Below are 19,303 nucleotides of genomic sequence, written 5' to 3'. Positions count from 1 at the left end.
CCTATTAAATAGGAATGTATCTTGGCCCCTTGAAGAGGGAGAATTCAGAAAATGCATGGCCGTGCTCAAATGCATTACATAGTAATCATTTGTTCTGTGAATCTCACTCAGTTTTTCAAGAAAAGATTTGTAGACTAATATGATCACGACATGAGATGCAATCATATTATCAAATCGACACAAATTGACTTAAGGAATTTGAATATTGCGCACTTGTCTCAGACAAGTGGGAGATTGAAGGAGTTATGTCTTCGATAAGTGGAATTACTAGATATATCAAGGATCACGATTATGGAGATAATTAGTTCATTCTATAATGTCGTCAATGTTTGGTGCTAGATATGACAATTGATCTTTGGGCTAGCTTAATGACCCAAAGCCTTATAGAATGGATCCTACAAGGTCACACATAAGAGTATTGGGTTAAACAAGTTAGAGGCCCATTATTGGGCCTCATGAGTTCATGACATACCATGTTGATAATTGGGCTTGGATAGTTAGAAGAGTCTAATGGTTTTTGGACTTGACATGGTTTTATTTCTAGATATGATCTATAAATATAAACCATGCCTAGGGTTGCATGACACAACAATTGACATACATTAAATTGTCACACAAGCAACCAAGTTTCCCCAAAACCCTAACTCTCTCTCTCTCTACTCGGCCCTCTCTCTCTCCTCCCTGTCCGTACGGCCCTCCTCCTTGGGTTGCGCGTGTGGTGGCGCGTGGGTGGTGTTGTGGTGTGTTCGTGGCTCAAATCTCCGTTGAAGGTTGATTGAAGTGTTCAGTCACAACTAACTAGAATTAGTGGAGGTTTAATCCGTGCTCGTGGACTAAGTAGAGGAATCACACGTGGGGTTCTTTATCTCCCATTGTTCTTGCTCGATCGCACGTGGAATCACGCTTCAAAGGTACGATTATATGTTCTTTATGTGTTATGCATTAGATCTTGGAATTAGGTACTGTATGAATATGATTCATATTTTTCCGCTGCGTAGTACCTATAATTCCCTACAATTAGGAATATAGGTTTGAGGCTTAGAATATGAGAGAAAGAGAAGAAAATGATTTTCGGTGTAAAAGAGAGAAAGAGAGAAGGATTTGATGCCCTGAACTGCAAAAAGGGGGATCCTATTTATAGGGAAAATGAGCAGAGGAAACACACGGAACCCTAAAAAGATAAAAACCCTAAAAAATAACATCGCGACACGGCAGAGAACACCGTGACACGGTGCCAGGCACCGTCAGACGGGAAAAATCCCGTGACGCGGAGGACAAATGGAGTAACGCGAGAAATATTTGACCTACGGGAAGTGAAAACGCGTGAAGGGTTTACGCGGAAAAGACACGAGAAAATTCCGTGACACGGCAGTGTCCACCGTGACACGGTACAGTACATCGTGTCACAGTATGGGAAAACGCGGAAATTACACGGAAAAAGCACTGTGACATGGTGGGAAATACCGTGTCACGGCAGCAGGTACCGTGTCACGGCAACAGGTACCGTGCCACGGTGGAATTTGACGCGAAAAAGCTTCAAAAATGTCACTGTGACATGATGTACAGTACCGTGTCACGGCACCGGGCACCGTCAGACGGGGCACACTCCCGTGACACGGTGCTTTTGCACTGTGCGCGGTGATTCCAGTTTTTTACCCCTTTTGAAAATCATCATAACTTTTGATCCGTAACTCAGAATAAGGCATATAATATATCATTGGAAATCTTATCAAGTCTAATTTCCAACCCAATTAGAATTAGGTCAAAATGACTTTTATATTTTAAGATATGGCCGTTTTAGTAGAAGGGTGTTGGTTTTGGGCCGAGTTTAGTGTTTTGCTCATATCTTTTTCGTTATAGCTCGAAATTGGGCTTATGATGTATGGTTGGAAAGCTTATTTCAAGGCCTATCCAACCAAATAATAATTGGATCAAAATTATATATCCATAAAATCAGTTTCTCTCGGTTTTGCGATGTGGACACGAAAAGTGGATAACAAGTTATGGTTTAGGGAAATGACCTAGGAAATGGATTGGTTTATGAAATGTATTGGATAGAACATGGATTTAAGCACTCCAAAGATTAAATACTCAACTCGAACAATAATGGCGGTGAAAGGTGTTCATCATCGGGTTTGGTTTTGGGGAGACATTTTTAGGTGTCTATAGTAGTGTAAAAAAAAGTGAAACGTTGGGGATTTTGAGTGATATAGTGAATTGTTGATAAAAGAACTGTATAATCGTACTAAATAATGTCATATGTTATACTACGTACCAAAAAAAAAAAAAAAAACACACACACACACATAAAGTGAAATGTTAGTAGTAGTTCCATAAAAAAAACAAAAACAAAAACAAAAAAGAAATAGTGAATTATTGATTTTTTTTTTTAAAAAAAAAAAGAATAAAAATAATGTAGTGGGAATAGTAGTTATTTTTTCCTTAAAAAAAAAAATCTTAAATGCATGAGAGTTCAGCATTGAGGTGTTGGAGGGCTCTCGTAATCTCTTTAAAACGACTCTACAATTATAATTTATATAATGTAGATTCTATAATTAACAACCGACTTACCTCCCTTTCTATCTCATCTATCTTTAACCAATAATCAATTATTGTTAAAAAAATAATTGAAAAATACAAATACCAGCAGACAAAATACAAATCTTTGCAGCTGTTACACAATCAATCATAAATTGATAATACATCATATTTTCTTTAAAGCTTTCTCTAATGGAGTGTTTTTGACGTGAGGCATCTATGTAACCTCTTCTCACTTTTCCACTTCTTACAAGCTAACCATAATTCTCTCTCTTCATTATTTCATTAATTATAGTTTCATTTAATTCAATTTAACACCTTTTCTGATTCTAGGTTTTTGTGCACGGTATAATTATCACTTTAATTTATGATTGCATTCATTTCAATTCAATTAAATTATGGTATGAAGTTCGGCGGTCATGCCTTTTCTCGCTCCTCTCGTCACGTTCCTTGTCATTGCATTCAACAACTTTTTGGTTAGTGATTTTTTAGTTTTTTTTTGTATTAATTCTTGAAATTTGGGAATCTTTATGTTAAGATTTTGGTTGAAATTGGGCAGTGATTGCTGGTGAATTGGCTGAAAATTCGGAAGATTTTGATGGGGAATTTAGATAATGGACAATATATTTTCCCCTTGACAAGCTTGCAAATCGGGTAATGTTACAACTTTGATCTCATTCCCTCCCCCCCAAAATTTATAGTTTCAACTGAATTATGATTTTAATTTTTTGTTTTCAAACTTTAAATAGCGGGAACTATCACATGTAGTTGATACTAATTAAGTAATGTCGTCCTGATTTTGAAATATCTGGCTAAAAACATTTGTGAGTTTCAATTATATAGAATGAATTTTTTATTTTATTATTATTATTTTTTTTCCCTACAGCTTCAACTATAATAAAGCAATAATCTTGAGATAAAGTGTGTTGTTTTTTTTTTTTTTTTTTTTTTTTTTAATTAAATTTTTATTTTTTATAATGATGCAATGAGATGAAGTATAAGTGAATGTATGCATATCATGATCAAACAAGCTTGTCTTGCAATGGTTTGGATGTTGTATGCATTGCCTGTAACCCAGATTGGGATCCAAGAGTGTCGCCGCTACTCCCCAAGAAGAGGCGAGAGTTTGTTATGTACACCCTGGTTCATGGTGCACCTAAGGATATTGTTTGCTCATTTTAATGATTATTGCCCATTTAATCATGAAATGAGGAAAAATTACTGTTGGGTACCCGGATGTATATAATTATTTTCAACAAGAGGCTAATTAGGAAAACTTGTGACTTATATGGAGTTTTGGTGGAATAGGTTCGTAGGAGCTCAATGGTGGGCTCCTCGAGTGTGGACTTTTGAGAGGGGTTCCTAGCTTTCTTTGCTTGTTATAAGATACAATGAAAAAGGGAAAGATGACTTTTGTAGCATGCAGTAGATGGGTATGTCTCTTCTGAATCTGCTCACTTTATTTTTTTGAAACACTGAATCTGCTCACTTAAAGCAATTCTTGGGGTACAAATTGTTCTTATATGCACCCCTGTTAGAAAAATCATACTGAACTGTATTTATATTTGCAATCTGCAAGAGTCAAGAGATGACAATGTCACAATTCGACATGAAAGAAAAGTTAGGTTCTTTTGTGTAATTTTGTTAATTATATAAGGGGTTATTGTTATTATTGTGGATGTGTAAGCATATCATTGAGTTTGTGCATTGCTAGTCAGAGCTTTTGCCGTAATGCGTTGTTTGGTACTCCCTCTAGCCATGATTAGATAATTTTTCTGTTAGCTTTGGAGACACAAATTAAGGTAATTTAGTAGCTTGGGATGAGAGTAAGACTGTACACCAGTCCATAACCAGATTGGAACTAGATTCCTAGATTTTCTTATATTTAGGATTGGTTAGGCAGAATTCTGGTCCAAACGGGAGCAGATTTGAAAATTCTTGTCTAGTCTGATTTTGGAGCTGTTTTGTTTGGTTTTGGCCCTTTTTTAACGTAAAATTATAAAATAAATGCTAGTACAAATTCAAACTTTTGCTATAAACCTTTTTAAAACACACTCATACGAAATACCTCCTTTGATTCTTTACGTTCTTCTCATTTCTCTTTGACATGTTTGCCAATGCATATTTGAATTGTGAATAGCTTTAATTGCATAGTTAAAACTATAAGTACTTGATTTTCTATTAATGTACCCAAGTACTCATTAAGACGGATCAAATAAGACCCCACTTGACTATTTTTTTTTTTATACTACCTCCGTTTTTAGTTGACATCTTTTGATTTTTACACTGTTCACACACAACACTTTGACTCGATTTTGTGATTTATACATATGATTAAATATATTCATGTGGAATCTTGTTTGAATCGTCTCGATATATATTTTATTAATATCCACATTTTATAATTTTATAATATTGATAATTAGAGATATTAAGGGTTAAAAACATGCGTTGGCAAACGTGATAATAGAAAGGTGTCAACTAAAAAACAACGGAGGTAGTATATTGGAAAAATTTAGAAGATACTCTTAAGTTATATTGTCTAGATTCCTAATGAGAAAACATATAGGATCGGGGGAAGTACAAGTTAAATGCTTCCTCTGTTTCAACTTGCAATGTAGAACTTTGACACATGGGAAAAAAAATTCGGTCGCGGTCGCGTTTGCAATAACGGTCGCGTTGTCGCAAAAACGGCTTGTAACGGTGAAATATCGGATTGCGGATTTCACGGTGTGATTTTTCAAAAAATAATTCACATAAGTAGAATTTGAGCATCTTTACTCATTGTCTTATCATTTGTACCATATTATGCTAAAACTATGACAATGACACTTAAGTAGTATTAATTTGGTTTCTTATTAATATATATTTTTTGGTTAAAAAACAAAAGAAGGGTAAAGATGACTACTTAATACGTAACTCAGGGATGGGAGGGGTAAAAAAGATGAAAGATGGCCACAAAGGAGAAATAAATGAAGGGGTAAAAAAATGGTGGGACACAGCTGTCATAACAGTAAAAGGGTTTTTAATAAAAAACCAGTAAGGGGGAATACAGTTGGAAAGCACTACTCTTTTGACTTTCAGATTTCTTTTGTACTTCCTTTCTTCTTTAACCTCCCACTCCCTCGAATTTCTTACTTCTCCATAGCAATAGCGACACTAGTTCAGCATGCCCAAAACGATTAGTCACGAATTTAATGGTTTTAGAATGGCGTTCTACCGTTACGTAACGGCCAACTCGGCGATTTGGGGCTGAATTTCAGTTCGGCGTTATATAACGGCCTTTTTCGGATCGGCAAGTCTAAAACCCGTTACAGGGCGTTACATAACGGAACAACCGAGTTTTTTTTTTCCATGCTTTGACATGCATTTTAAGGAGAGATTTGAGGGTGTATATGAGCAAATTAATTAAAATAACTTTAACATTGGCTACAAAGAGCATCCACAATGGCTAGCTACATGTACATGTAGTTTTGGTTGCCACATAATAAATCTCTAAGCTATGTGATATTAGCTACAACCTCTACAATGGTAAGCTACATTCTTTTATAATAAATAAACTATAAAAAATAAAATAATAGATAAATAAACAAACAAATACATAAAATATACTTCCTCCGTTCTTTAATAGTTGCAACACTTCCGTAAAATGGAAATGTCACAATACTTGCAACACACTATAATTGGAAAGGTATTTTTGGGAAAAGTTTCACTATTTTCCTTTATTTAAAGCACATGGCCCACTAAAGTATACTCCTAATAACCTCTCACCCATTTTAAACTGTATTATAACATGTGAACCCCACTTTTCTTAAATACCGTGAAAAAGTGTGTGTTGCAACTATTAAAAAACGGAAGAATTATTAAACAAATAAATGTAAAGCATTGGGTGGAGTGAAACTACATAGCTCTATGTAGTTTGGCTTAGCTACAAAAGGTTGTAGCTCCATAATGGCTAGCATGTAGCTAGCAATTATGTAGAAATTGCTAGCAGGTTCTTATGTACAACCATTGTGGATGCTCTAAGGTACTATAAGCTCATGGCCTTGTTCTCTCGTTTTTATTTATTCTATGAGCTTATTAGAATTGAGTCAGTCAGTCAACTCTTTTCTTTCCTTTAAGCCATGCCAATTTCTCGTATTAGATTCATCCAGCAATATGAAATTTACTGATTTATTTATTATAAGAACTAAGACGTCGTTTTCTTTTTGCTACGTTTGCTTTGCTATATATTGCAGGGATTTGCAGTCTTATCTTTCCCATCTCAACATTTTCCTGGCTACTGAGAGCAACACATCTTATATTTTAGTGGACAATAGACCATGGCTTGAAGGTCTTGGATCACGTCGTGCACACTTGTGGCAATTGATGGTTACTAAGGTAGTATAAACGCATGGCCTTGTTCTCTCGTGCTAATCAAATTAGACCTGACTGAGTTGTCTTTGATTTGGCACAGTCCAGGTTGTCCCCATTTGCTAATAGTAGTGCTCGTAAAAAGAGGAATCCTGGTAAAGAGAAATTAGAGAAAAAGGCTAGCAACAAAGCAACTAATTCTAACCAATGCACCAAGTCTACTAATTCAAAGATTTCAGAGAGATGGTTTTCGCTGATTGATGCTGCCACGTTATCACAAAAGAGGGCTCTGTTACCTGTAAAGAAGCTTAAATACTCCTTGCAGTTAAATCGGGAGCTCCACAGGACCTTGTTTGGGTTGATTATATTTGAAGTCTCTTGGGATGATGTTCGTGGTATCAATTATCTAAATGAACTACAGGTTTTTCCTCTCTGTTTCCTTTTGTTAGATTAGCTATTCGTATCTATGTAATATAATTACGTTTATTTGATTCGTTGATATATTACATCTGCTTGCAGACTGACACATCTTTGGCAATAGAAACCAAATTTATGAGAAGATGGGAATTCAACAGTATAATGCAAGCTGTAGGCTGCATTTCTTCTTGGTTCTCAGGGACAGAGCATGAGCAGAACTTTTTGAAAGATTATCTTCTATCTACTGCTGGTAACCTTTTCAAACAACACTTCATTTCCCGATATCTTCTCCTTTTCTTTTACTTATTTTTTTTTTGTTTTTTTTTTTGTTTTTTTTTTTTTGGGTGAGGTGGAGGGAGTTAGTGAGCAGAACAGTAGGAAATCATGTTGCCTACATGCTATGTTAAGTCTCTAGATAGTAGCTTAGTTTTTTCAATCTTCATTGAGATTGTTGTCTTTTAATGATGAATCAGGGTGCTGTGCTGACATAAGATACATGTTTCTGATTCCTAAGTTTGTGATTTTAGCTATGTGCCTCATTTATTTTGACATCTTTGACAATTACTAATTTACTACTGATATGCTACATGGAGGGGTAAAGAGAGGATAATAGTGCTAGAAAATTGATTGTGTAGAACTGTAGAATCCAAATTTGATCTATAAATCTAGTGATTTGCCTAAACCTATTGCTGGGAAACCTTAGCTTCTGCCTTGCTGTTAAGATGGAAAAATGTTTGTAAGGTTGGTAATTAAGTTAATATTCTGATATCTAGGATACATCATATAAAAGGATGAAGAATTGGATGGAGATGTTGCTCATACAATCAAAGCAGGTTGGTTGAAGTGGAAGAGTGCTATGGGTTTTTATTTTTATGTGATCTTGGCATCAATGGCATGCCCCATATATTGATCTTGGGACTAAGGCTTTATTGTCGTTGTTGCTATTGGTGCACTTCATTTGGTTTGTAATATGTGTGTGTTGTCAATATGAGAGTTAGTACCTTTTTTGTTTTAATTGTTAAATAATGTCAAATTGGAGCAATGAAGGCAAAGGTTGGAATCTAGAGGGTTTAAGCTAAGTTGGAATAAGATCGAATATTTGATATGTTGATTTGGTACATAAAGGGGGACGAGCAATGATGTAGTGAGTTTGGACAGAAAAGAATTGACCATGAGTGAGTGTTTTAAATATATTGGGTCGATCATACAAAAAATGGTGAGATTGATCAAAACGTGGCCTACATGATTAAGTTTGCGTTGGTTCGAGCATGTAAGACAATGACCCTAGGGTGCTCTGGTACAAAGAGTGGAAGAGTGAGATCATGGAGAGGTTAATTGAGTTAGAGGGAGATAGAAAATGACTTGATAAGAAGGAGTTAGGAAGGATATGAGACATATGGATTTGCATAAGAATGATGTATTTGATTGCAAGTGATGTTGGAAGAAGATTATTGTGAATGACTATATGGAATAATCACTTTTGGTTCATGTAGCCGACTGCACTTATGGGATTAAGGCTTTGATTGATTGATTGATCATTTGAAACGCCACCTATTTTTATCTCCTTTAGTTTGGCATATTTAAACTTGCATCTCACTCAACTTTCTATCCACCATATATCTCAATTGCCACTTTACTCTCTCTTTCCCTTCTATAAATTTATCCCTTTGCATTATTTGTTTTCCTCATCTCTCTTCCTCCTTATTCAATCTCCATTGATAACCTCTCTCTCTCTCTCTCTCTCTCTTTCGCACGTGCGCGCGCGCGCACACACACAGATATGCATGTGATAGAGAAAAGGCATGAATGAAGGAGAGAAATATCTCATATTAGTATTAAATTTTAACCGCTCCGTATTTTGATTTTGATTTCAAATAAAATTGCAAGCCTTTTTTTTTTTTTTTTTTTTTTTTGTGAAATATCTTCTCTACAATCATTGACTATATAGGTTTAAGGTTTCTTACATCATGACCTTTAAACATCAGCTTCTTCCCTGTCATAAAAAAATAAAAAAAATAAAACTCTGCTTCTTCAAGATTTCTATTGGGTTGTTGGTGCCTGCAAAGAGCTTTTTGCTGCATATTTTATTAATGAACGGTTCCTGTTCAGGTAGTAAATAAAATTTCCCTATAAAATTGAAATACTCAATGGCCAACCTTTATTTTGAAGTCACTTTTAGTGTCTAGTTGTTCCTTATGGTTGGTTTAACAAGCAGAAGATCTAGTTTTGTATTTCTAGAAACTTTCAATTTTTTTCTTGTTTAATCTTCATTGATTCCTTATTTATCTTTTACAGATGAAGTGTTCCATGATGCCAAGGAGGATTTCTCTGATGAAGAGACTCCTTGCTTTTATGATGCTGTAGTGGAGAATGAATCATCCTATGGTATTTCAGTTGGGTTTGATGCATGTCACACAGGATCTGAAAATGACATTAGTATCTGGCATACACCACCACCTTCTAACGTACCTTATAAAAGAAGAAAAGTCATTCGATCTAGCAGCTCTGGAATTGAAGCCGATACCTACTCTGAGGAAACTCCTAAGACTCCAAAGAGGACTTTTGACCCATTTGTGAATTTTGAGAATACCATTGAAGCGACTGAATACAAAGATATCTTGCTTATTTATAGATTCAATGACAAAGATCTTCCTTTCAAATTAAAGGACATAATTATGGGTGACCTGCGCTTGCTTACTCTCTTAGAATCTGGGCTTCCATCTTGGGTGATATTTCTTCAATCATACCCTGTCTTTTGCAATCTTTATCGTCCGTGGATGTGTCCTCTAGCCAGAGCTTTATACGTGATCATTTCAATTACCACTGTTATGATCGGATTTTACGACTTATACAAGAATGTGCCACTTCTTAAGGCAACAGCATCTCGTTTGCTTGGACCTATCTTTGATTGGATAGAGACTTGGGAGATGGCATCAAGGGTCAAGTATTTGGGGACAATGTTATTCTTGCATAATTTTGAGAAGGCTGTTAAATGGCTTCTAATGATAACACGTACTATGAGATCATTTTTTTCTGTTTTTGCTCAGCCAATTGTTGAGCCACTTATAGAAATTTCCAAATTCTTTCATCCCTTATGGAGTGTGTGTATTGAAATGTCAGAGAGCTTATTTTCATTCATCTGCATTGTTCTCGGAACTTCGTACTATTTTGTTGTCGGTGTAGTCGAGATAGTATTATTGCCAATCTGGTTGCTCATTTCATTCGTCTACACCACTGGTAATTTAGCCTATAAAAGGTTTTTCTGTTGTTGATAATATAGTAATAGTTTATGTGGAGCATTGATTTGATAAAAGTAATGATGATCTGTTTTGGAATTGTTGCAGCAATCTCTATCATATTGCCGATTTTTTGGGCCTGCTGGGAAATTTTTAATGCACCAGTTCGCTTGGTCCTTGCACTGTTCAGTTTCATAGCCTATGTCTGTACCATTGTATATGAAATGTTTGGAGAATTGTGGTCATCTGCTTGTAGCATAATCAATATTGCATCAACTACCGAGGCAACTGTAAAAACAACATATGAGGTCTCAATGTGGCGCTCACTTTGGAATGACTTATTCTCAAAGGTTTTGACATGGCAAAATTTTTTCTTAGCATAGCTTGAATTTTCTGATCCTCTTTTTCCTGGTTTGATAACAGCTATATATTTTATGTTGTAGGTTTTTCGTGCTGTTAGGAGCATTTTGAATGGTTTTGTTGCTTTCTTCACAGCTTGCAACAGGCATCGACTTAGGTATGTAATGCAAAACCTCTCCAATTAAACCATAGCTATATATACCCAGTCAAATTTTGAGTGATTGTATAAATGTAGTATTTATATCTTTATAGCTTCTAGAGAGTATAATAATATTTCAGTGTCTAAATATAACTAAAATGCTGCTCCCCTTATCCTAATAATTCTCAGAGTGAAGGATTACTTTGGTTTATTTTTGCGTGACCCCTACAAGGTTTAAATGTAGGAAAAATACACTTTATTAATCCCAACTTTGTTCAATTTACTTTTATTAATCCCAACTATCGATTATTCTGCAATAATCCCAACTTTCATCTCGGTTTTCTTCTAACAATCCCAAATCGGTCAACACAAGTCAAGAACCTTTTATTGTAGGTTGCTGGACACGTGTAACCATATAAGTGGTCCAAAAAAAAAAAAAACCAAAAAAAAGTTTTAAAAAAAAAGTCAGCCACCTTCTCGGCCTTCAATCTCCACCCTACCGGAAACGACCGCCCTTCCCCAGCCTCACCCCCGAAACCGGCCAAAACCCAAACCCTTGCCTTCGAAACCACCCCCACCCCTCAGAACTGCCCATTATTCAATTTTGGTTTACGAAGGAGGTGTGACGGCGTTTTTTGGGGGGGGGGGGGTGATGGTTTTAAGGGTAGCGATTTGGGGTTTTGGCCTGTTTCGGTGGTGGGGCTAGGGAGGGAGGGTCATTTTCGGTGGGGATTGAGCTGTGCGGCGGCAGCGGGTTCTATTGTGGATGTGCAGCGGCTATTTTGGTGAGGGTTGTGCTGTGCAGCGGCAGCGGGTTGTGTTGTGTTATGTGCGGCAGCAGGTTGGGGCTGATAGGTGGCTGTTGGAGGCGGTTATGGTGGTGGATGATGGAAGGGGGTGGTTCTCGGTGGGGCTAAGGAGGAGGGGATGTGGTGATAATTTTCCAGTGGCCGGAGTTGGGAAAGAGAGATGACTGGTTTTTTTATTACTTGTTTTTTTTTATCTATTTTTATTTTTTGTTTTTATTTTTTTGGACCAATCAAAGTTTGACACGTGGCATCTTAATTACTGAAAAAAATAAACCTTTTTAACAGGTAACCGGTTTTTGGGACTGTTAGAAGAAAACGAAGGTGAAAGTTGGGATTATTGCAGAATAGTCGATAGTTGGGATTATTCAAAGTAAATTGGGCAAAATTGGGATTAATAAAGTGTATTTTTCCTTAAATATATCATATTCCTTTTTAACAGTAAACCTATGTAATTGTCTGAGTTGCTTTTCCTTTTTAACAGTAAACCTATGTAATTGTCTGAGTTGCTCTTCCTCTTTAACAAGTCATAGCCATTTGCAAATCAGTACCAAACACAAGCCCTTTGTGTATAAGACTATCAGATCAAAATCAACTCTTTATGGTTTTGATTATTTTATTATTAAAGATGATAAGCCTGCGAAACAGTAGACTTTATAATGTATCCTGGAATATAATCAGATCTGCCATCATGCTGCTGCAATTTCTTTGACTGTTACCTTTCTGATGCTATATAGTAAGTTCTCGTATTCTTCTACTGGTATATCTCCTTCGAATTATTAAGGCCTTTAATATTTCCCCCCAAAATAAGCAATAAATGTACCTCTGGGGTAAAAATACATCATTATTGTTGCAGAATTCTATGCTAATATACTGCAACTCTTTTACCAGCCTGTGGGACCTCTCTATCCAATTGGATCTCATTTTTGCTTTCACTACTCAGCAACTGACCGACAAAATCTAGTCTGAGGGATTTAAAAAATATGTATTGTAGACACCTTGATACTTGTGCCCCTAGGTTTACTCTCCTCCATCTTGTGAATTATTCAAGTATTTCATTTTGGATATCTGTAATTATTATATGATAAAATATAAAGTGTATAACAAAGCTCGCGTCTCTTTTACTTTGTGCTGCTGGAGAAGTTTGCCTGGGTAGCTGACATGATACTGCAATACAATGTTATAGGCTATAACTAATGTTACTGCTGGTTTGTCTTTGTGTTTTAGTGCTATTATTGACTTTCTGGGATTTATTCTATAGATGGGCATATTAATCTCTTATTCAGGTTAAGCCTGAAATAAAATGCTGAGTAGGTTTTCCTGGGAGAATTGTACACTGGGCTCTTATCATTCTTATTTTGTTGGCATAATTTAACTAGGCTTCTGTGATGTGTAGTATTTATAACCACTTAAAGGAGTTCGTCCAGAAACCATCTCGCCAACGTTGCCGATCACAGCATATAAATCTTCATCACACAAAAAGGCATGTACATCTGCATCGGCAGGCCCAATTACATAGAACCCGAAAGTCGGTGAGTCTCTAATTTCATTTGTGTTTTTTTTTTTTTATTTATTTATTTATTTTTTATTTTTATATAAATGTTGAATGAATAATATGCAACTATGCAAGTCAGTTTATCATTTTAGCATAAACATCTTGTACACTGAAATTTTGCTAGGTCTATCATGAGATTGTTCCTGAGCAATTCAGCTATGTAGATTACAGATAATATGTTCTTGTAAAAAGTGATAAGATTTAACTGTTATTCTTCTCCTCTTTTCATGGCACCCTCCTACTTGCTCAATTGTCAGTATCCTGCAGTATGATTAACTAAGAACTGATGGTATTTGCAAGCCTGTTTGGTTGGGGGTTTTGGGGCCATAAAATGGGTGTGATTCTTGAGAACTGAGTGCAAATCACTTATATTCTCTTGGTATGTGATTTGATGAATTTAAAAGAATTGTTGTTGGAAGAAAATAACTGAAAAGATTTCATTTGGTAAATTTCTCCCATCCAGATCTTTACTTAATAGGATTTTTAATATGTTGTGGGTACTGGCAAGTAGGAGGTTCCATCATTACCATCCTACTCACTGCACCTGTGATTCTCTTTGGCCCTTATGTTTACTTTATCTATTCAGCTTCTCCCTCCCTCAACTCTCACGAGCCCACCCCTATCATTAATAATAAAGGAACATCCGACATCTGTTTTAGTTTAGTTTTTCTCTTTTAAATCTGTCTTTTTTAGACTTCTTAAACAGTGTTCTGTTTTTTTTTTCTTTTTTTTTTTCCTCTAGTAAAAATATTCCTCATATCACTTTGTATTACTTCCTCTATTCACACTACTACATTTCTCGTTAACATTTACCATGTTGGTGTTTGGGACCCTTTGGGTATACTATACCTCTATATCACTTTCAATTGAATAGGGGTATGTTCTTTAAGGGACTGCTGCTGGTCAGATTGGCATTGGGTTTTACTTGCTTCTCTGTTAGTGTTACCATGTACGAAATATATACTTGTATATATCGAGATTGATGTGATATCTACAAGAATAAAGAAGAAGGCTACACAAGAATAAAGGAGGAGGCTATACTTGTTCTCTTTTAAAAAATCTTCAGGCTTTTTAATGAGTTAACTCATGCAATACAGGCTATCTAGCTACTAAGTTTGATGATATCCCCAATAGACTTCTTCACATCTGCTCTGGCAAAACAAGCATATTTGCTTTAGAGACGTGTCTAAATTTAAATCTTTACATATGCAGGCAGAGGATGCCAATGGAGAGCCTCGACATATAGAGTGAAATATCTGATGGCTGATATTTGTCAATTGTTTACTCAAGTAGAAACTAAAGAGTTGAACATATTCATCAGCATACATATCTTGGTGCAATCTGATCAATTTTTCTCTATTGGTACTCAAAATTGAATTTTTTTTAATTATTTCATTCTTTCTTTTCCAGGTCTCCTCTATTATAGACCAATATTTTCCAGTTAGGTGTAGATATGTATAATTTATTGAAATGTAAATATGTGACCCGCTTCTGCAATAATGTATTTAGCAGCAAATAGAAAGTTTATATGTATAGAGCAACATTTTCGCCTGTTCACCAATTAGAATTTTTTTTTTTTTATCAATGAGCTGGTAGTCTGATAGTATCTTATACTTTGTAAATTTTGGTCTTTTTTTATTGCAAAGGAAATACTCTCTCATGGGAAACTCTATATTACATTATCTCAATTAAGTATTAACTGTTTATTTAGGTTGGATTTGTGTTTCATATTATAATAAATGTTGAAAAAATGCCTCAAGTCTATTATTTATGTTCACATGACCAAACCTAATTATTATTTGCCGGCAATATTGTTTTTTTTTTTTTTGTTTTTTTTTTATTATTTTTTTTTTTGTCCCTTTTACATTTCTTTATCTTCTTTGTATCTCCATTTAACTCTTTACTAGTCCTGTCCCAAAGTACCTCGTACATCCCTTTTTCTCTCTTCTCTCTCCTTTCTTCTAGGGTTTTAATTTTCTTGGCCGTTTAGGCCGGAAATAGTCTAATTTCTTCGGAAATTAGACTATTTCCGACCCTTTTTCTTTAATTCAATTTAGTTTTTTTGTTTTGTTTTACGTTTTGGTTTATTTGTTTTGTTTTGTTCTCTCCATCTGTGAGAGTCTGTCCCAATTTTCTGGGTTTTTTTTTCCTAATTTTCTGGGATTTTGATTCTCATCTATGGATGAGAATTTTATTTTTAGGGTTCTTATAATAATTGGGAAGGTGATTTGGATTCCTATGGGTCTGGGATGTGTCATCAACTGGTCGATCAAAACTCATTGCTCGCGTTAAGCTTGAAGCGGTGGAGTATGAGCTATGCCGAATATGCAAATTAGTTATGATTTTGATTGTAAAAGTTATGATATTTTCTCTAAATCTGTGGTTTACAAATCCTTATTATTGTAGATGCCGTATGACTTTTATTTAATGATATTAAAACTCTTTACGAGTCCTCTCTCCGTTCCCAATTAAAAGAAGGTTTTGTTTAGTGGGTTTTTCATGGTTAATGATGACAAATGAGATACTGAAAATCAAGCATCAAATTAACTTCGAAAATAAGAATATTTATATTGAGAGTAGATGAATTTTTTGTAAATAGAAAGTTGTATTAGGAGTACGTAAAGTTTTTGATAAATATGGATACTTACATGAAAATTATGTAATCAACACATAACCCTAGAAAGGTAACGCTAACTTCCTGGATCAAAGGTTGTAGTATTTAGAGCAACCCTAATGACGAGCTAATAGTCATCTCACATAAGCTTTTAAGTTAATTGTTATTTTAGCTCCAATGACTGACTAATAGCTTACTATTTAAATGGACCACACTTTGATTTATGTTGATAAATTTCATTTTATTTATTCAAATTTGTTTTATTGTCAAGGTAATTTGATTGGTCAAACTAATTCTATTTTCTAGCTCTAATAGTTAAGTTAGTAACTAAAGATTATATTATATTGCAAGTAAATCCCTACCTACAACCATTGAAATTGCTATAATGTTCATAAGCTTAGAATAGTGATTGCCAATTTGCCACACCTGTTTCTCTAAATTCTTTTTATTCTTTTAGGTAGTAGATAAAGAATAGGTGTGGGACATAAAGGGTGAATTCTGCTCAATCATTCACAAATTACATATTTTCATTAATAATGATCAACACCATACATTAGTACATTAGTAAAATGAAAACTTTTATTATATAGTTGTATACGTTTGGGAAAAACAGATGAAGATCACACCCTTAAAAGGCATGCACCAAACAAACTTATAAATGTATGTAATAAAACCATAATTACTTACATAATATTAGCAAAACAAAATTCCTCAATCAAAACATTTGACATTCAATTAGAAAATCATGTTACATATCAGCCTTGGTAGCCTTAAGATGTTCACCATTAGACTTATCAACACCAATGTCAATAACTTTATTCTGCCTCCTCTTCTCCTCAGCGAGCTTAGGCACTGTAATCTTCAACACTCCATCTTCAAGATGAGCCTTAATATGATCCAAATCCGCGTTAGCCGGTAACCGAAACTGCCTCCAAAACTTACCAGTTGTACGCTCAGCTCGGTGCCACTTATCGCCTTCGTGTTCCTCTTCTGCCTTCCTCTCCTCACTTACCTTAAGCACCCTGTTTTCTTCCACCTCAATCTTGACATCCTCTTTTTTCATGCCCGGAATGTCAAGGCTAATAATGTGAGCATTTTTAGTTTCTTTCCAATCCGCCTTAGCTAATAAGGTAAGGCGTAAGGATTCGAAATTTCTGGTTTTAGGTAGTGGAAGCGGAGTTTGCTCAAGAACTCGTAATGGATCGTCGAGCTCACCCCAAAGTGTCCTTGTAAAGGGCACTAACCCTTTCGCTGGGAGGACTACAAGTCCTACGAAGATGGTTAGGAATAAAACTGGAATTACAACTTTTTCCATATGCAAATTTGATCAAGATATATGTATTAATTTTTTAACAATGTGGGTGATAAAGATTGTAATATTAATGAAAGAAGTTTGTTTGGTTAGAGGATTTCTAGAAATATTATGTTGTTGTTGATATATAGATGATATGTTGAGAAAAAAGCTAAACAATGATGGGTTTATTTATAGTGGGAGGAAGTCGGTTGTCATCAAGGAGAATCTAGATTTTTCTTTGATGTATTATCTGATTTTGCTTTGTATGTGAAACGTTATAGTAAGATGTTCGTAGAAAGATCCGGAAATAAGTTGTTTTGATGTAAGCACATTGTGGACTTCTCTAGATAATTGAACCATAAAAGTCTCTCTCTCTCCAACCAGAAACAAAGAAACAACAAATACATACTAAGAAGACCATGATAAATATCACTAAAGTTTAAAAATGGAATTTCGTATCATATGAAATTCCATTCGTTCTCTGTGTCAAATTACTCGCAATGTAGACTTTTTGCACTATTTACATATCTTACGTGTCTCAAATTACTTGCAATTCTCAAATTACTTGCAATATTTTGATTTTTTGTACTATTTACACATCTTATTTTGACCCTTTTTTTAAAGTTATTACTCCATACGTTTTAAATACTTGTTCCATTTTTCCATACATGGAGTTTAAGGAGAAATTGGATAAAGTAATAAAATATGGAGGTAGTGGGGTAGGGAAAGAATAGAAAAATTGTAAAAAAAACAAAAGTAATTGAGAGAATTAGAAGAGAGAGAATATGAAATTAATAAAATATGATTTATGTTGGGTCCACTAAATAAGAGAAATGAATTAAATATTATAAAAAAAAAAATCCAAATAAAGAAATAGAGTAAGTATTTAAAAACGATCGAGGAAAGAAAGTGGAGCAAGTATTTAAAAACGGAGGGAGTATATAAAAGCCAATATAATCATATAAGATATTGTTGAGTCTATTTTAATATATAGGAGGTTTTGTGTGTGGCTGACCACACAGTGTGGCCAGCTAACAAATGACCAAAGTAACCCGACCAACCTAATAACCCCTGACCAAGTAACCTTTCCGTCCAAGTAACCCCTAACCAAGTAACCCTTGACCAAGTAACCCCTTCGTCCAAGTAACTCCTTCGTCCAAGTAACCCTTAACCAATCTAATCACCCCTAAGCGAAATAGTAACCCTTAACCAATCTAATCACCCCTAACCGAAATAGTAACCCTTGAATAGACCTAGTAAACCCTGACCAAGAAACCCCTTGACCTAGTAAACCCTCACCGGATGTCACGGGATATTTTGTGGACTAGTTTTTTTTTTTTTTTTTTTTTTTTTTTTTTTTTTTTTCCGTGATGGCGCCTAGACCAAGTCTAGACCAGCCTAACACTCAAGCAACAATGAATAAGCGCACACAAGTAAGAGACAAGCACCAACAACGTAAACACTTTATAATTTTCGTGGCTTACAAATTACAAAGAGTTTCTCTCTCTAGAATCTCTCTCTAGAGCTTACTTTTTGTGCCTTAGATCAGCCTCCCTTGTACTTTTTCTGCGGCAGTATGCCTACTTATTTTCTCCGGCCTGTGAACCGAGTATACTTGTATTTTACCGACTAAGGAATCGGGTCACAATTTTTAATTTCTTTTCTTTCGGATGTATATCCCGTTGACAATATTGCCCGGCATTGACCGGTTTGAATGAAATTTTCCGATTGAGTCGGTTTGATGAATTTGCTGAATTTGTTTCAATTTTTGCACTTAAATTTCGCGATTCTTGCCTATCTTTTTTAGTATGTGGCAGTCTGTATACCGGCTACTCTTCCCCCTGGCGGCTGTGTGACTGGTTTCAGTACTTCTTTGATTGATTGACTTGGGAACTTTTGATTATTTAAGGAGTACGAGATGTTCCTAAGTCAATCAATCACAGTAGTGATTTCCCCAAACCAAGTACATAGTCGTCCACAAAACCAATAAG

General features: G+C 35.2%; 2 protein-coding genes across 3 annotated transcripts; one reads left to right on the top strand and one right to left on the bottom strand.

The window, feature by feature from the left end:
• Nucleotides 1-2,680: 2,680 nt before the first annotated feature.
• Nucleotides 2,681-15,276, top strand: LOC145555410 (uncharacterized). 2 transcript variants are annotated; one of them, XM_081617155.1, is made up of 11 exons: nucleotides 2,681-2,746; nucleotides 2,872-3,014; nucleotides 3,098-3,192; nucleotides 6,777-6,918; nucleotides 6,995-7,312; nucleotides 7,411-7,558; nucleotides 9,604-10,545; nucleotides 10,653-10,894; nucleotides 10,988-11,061; nucleotides 13,246-13,381; nucleotides 14,815-15,276. In XM_081617155.1, exons 3-11 carry the CDS (start codon nucleotides 3,137-3,139, stop codon nucleotides 14,863-14,865), a joined length of 2,109 nt encoding a protein of 702 aa, XP_081473281.1. In that variant the 5' UTR covers nucleotides 2,681-2,746; nucleotides 2,872-3,014; nucleotides 3,098-3,136; the 3' UTR covers nucleotides 14,866-15,276. The 2 variants fall into 2 exon arrangements, with proteins under 2 accessions (XP_081473281.1, XP_081473285.1); XM_081617159.1 differs by having other exon boundaries at nucleotides 2,691-3,014; nucleotides 14,617-15,269.
• Nucleotides 15,277-16,588: 1,312 nt separating this feature from the next.
• On the bottom strand, nucleotides 16,589-17,447 carry LOC145581318 (18.1 kDa class I heat shock protein-like). Its single transcript, XM_081638364.1, has one exon. It carries the CDS (start codon nucleotides 17,331-17,333, stop codon nucleotides 16,767-16,769), a length of 567 nt encoding a protein of 188 aa, XP_081494490.1. The 5' UTR covers nucleotides 17,334-17,447; the 3' UTR covers nucleotides 16,589-16,766.
• Nucleotides 17,448-19,303: the final 1,856 nt, after the last annotated feature.

Source organism: Chenopodium album, chromosome 1 (genome assembly GCF_948465745.1).
Source record: "Chenopodium album chromosome 1, dcCheAlbu1.1, whole genome shotgun sequence".
Taxonomy (NCBI): Eukaryota; Viridiplantae; Streptophyta; class Magnoliopsida; order Caryophyllales; family Amaranthaceae; genus Chenopodium; species Chenopodium album.
Note: the sequence above shows the minus strand (reverse complement) of the source record. Positions and strands in the feature narration are given on the sequence as shown.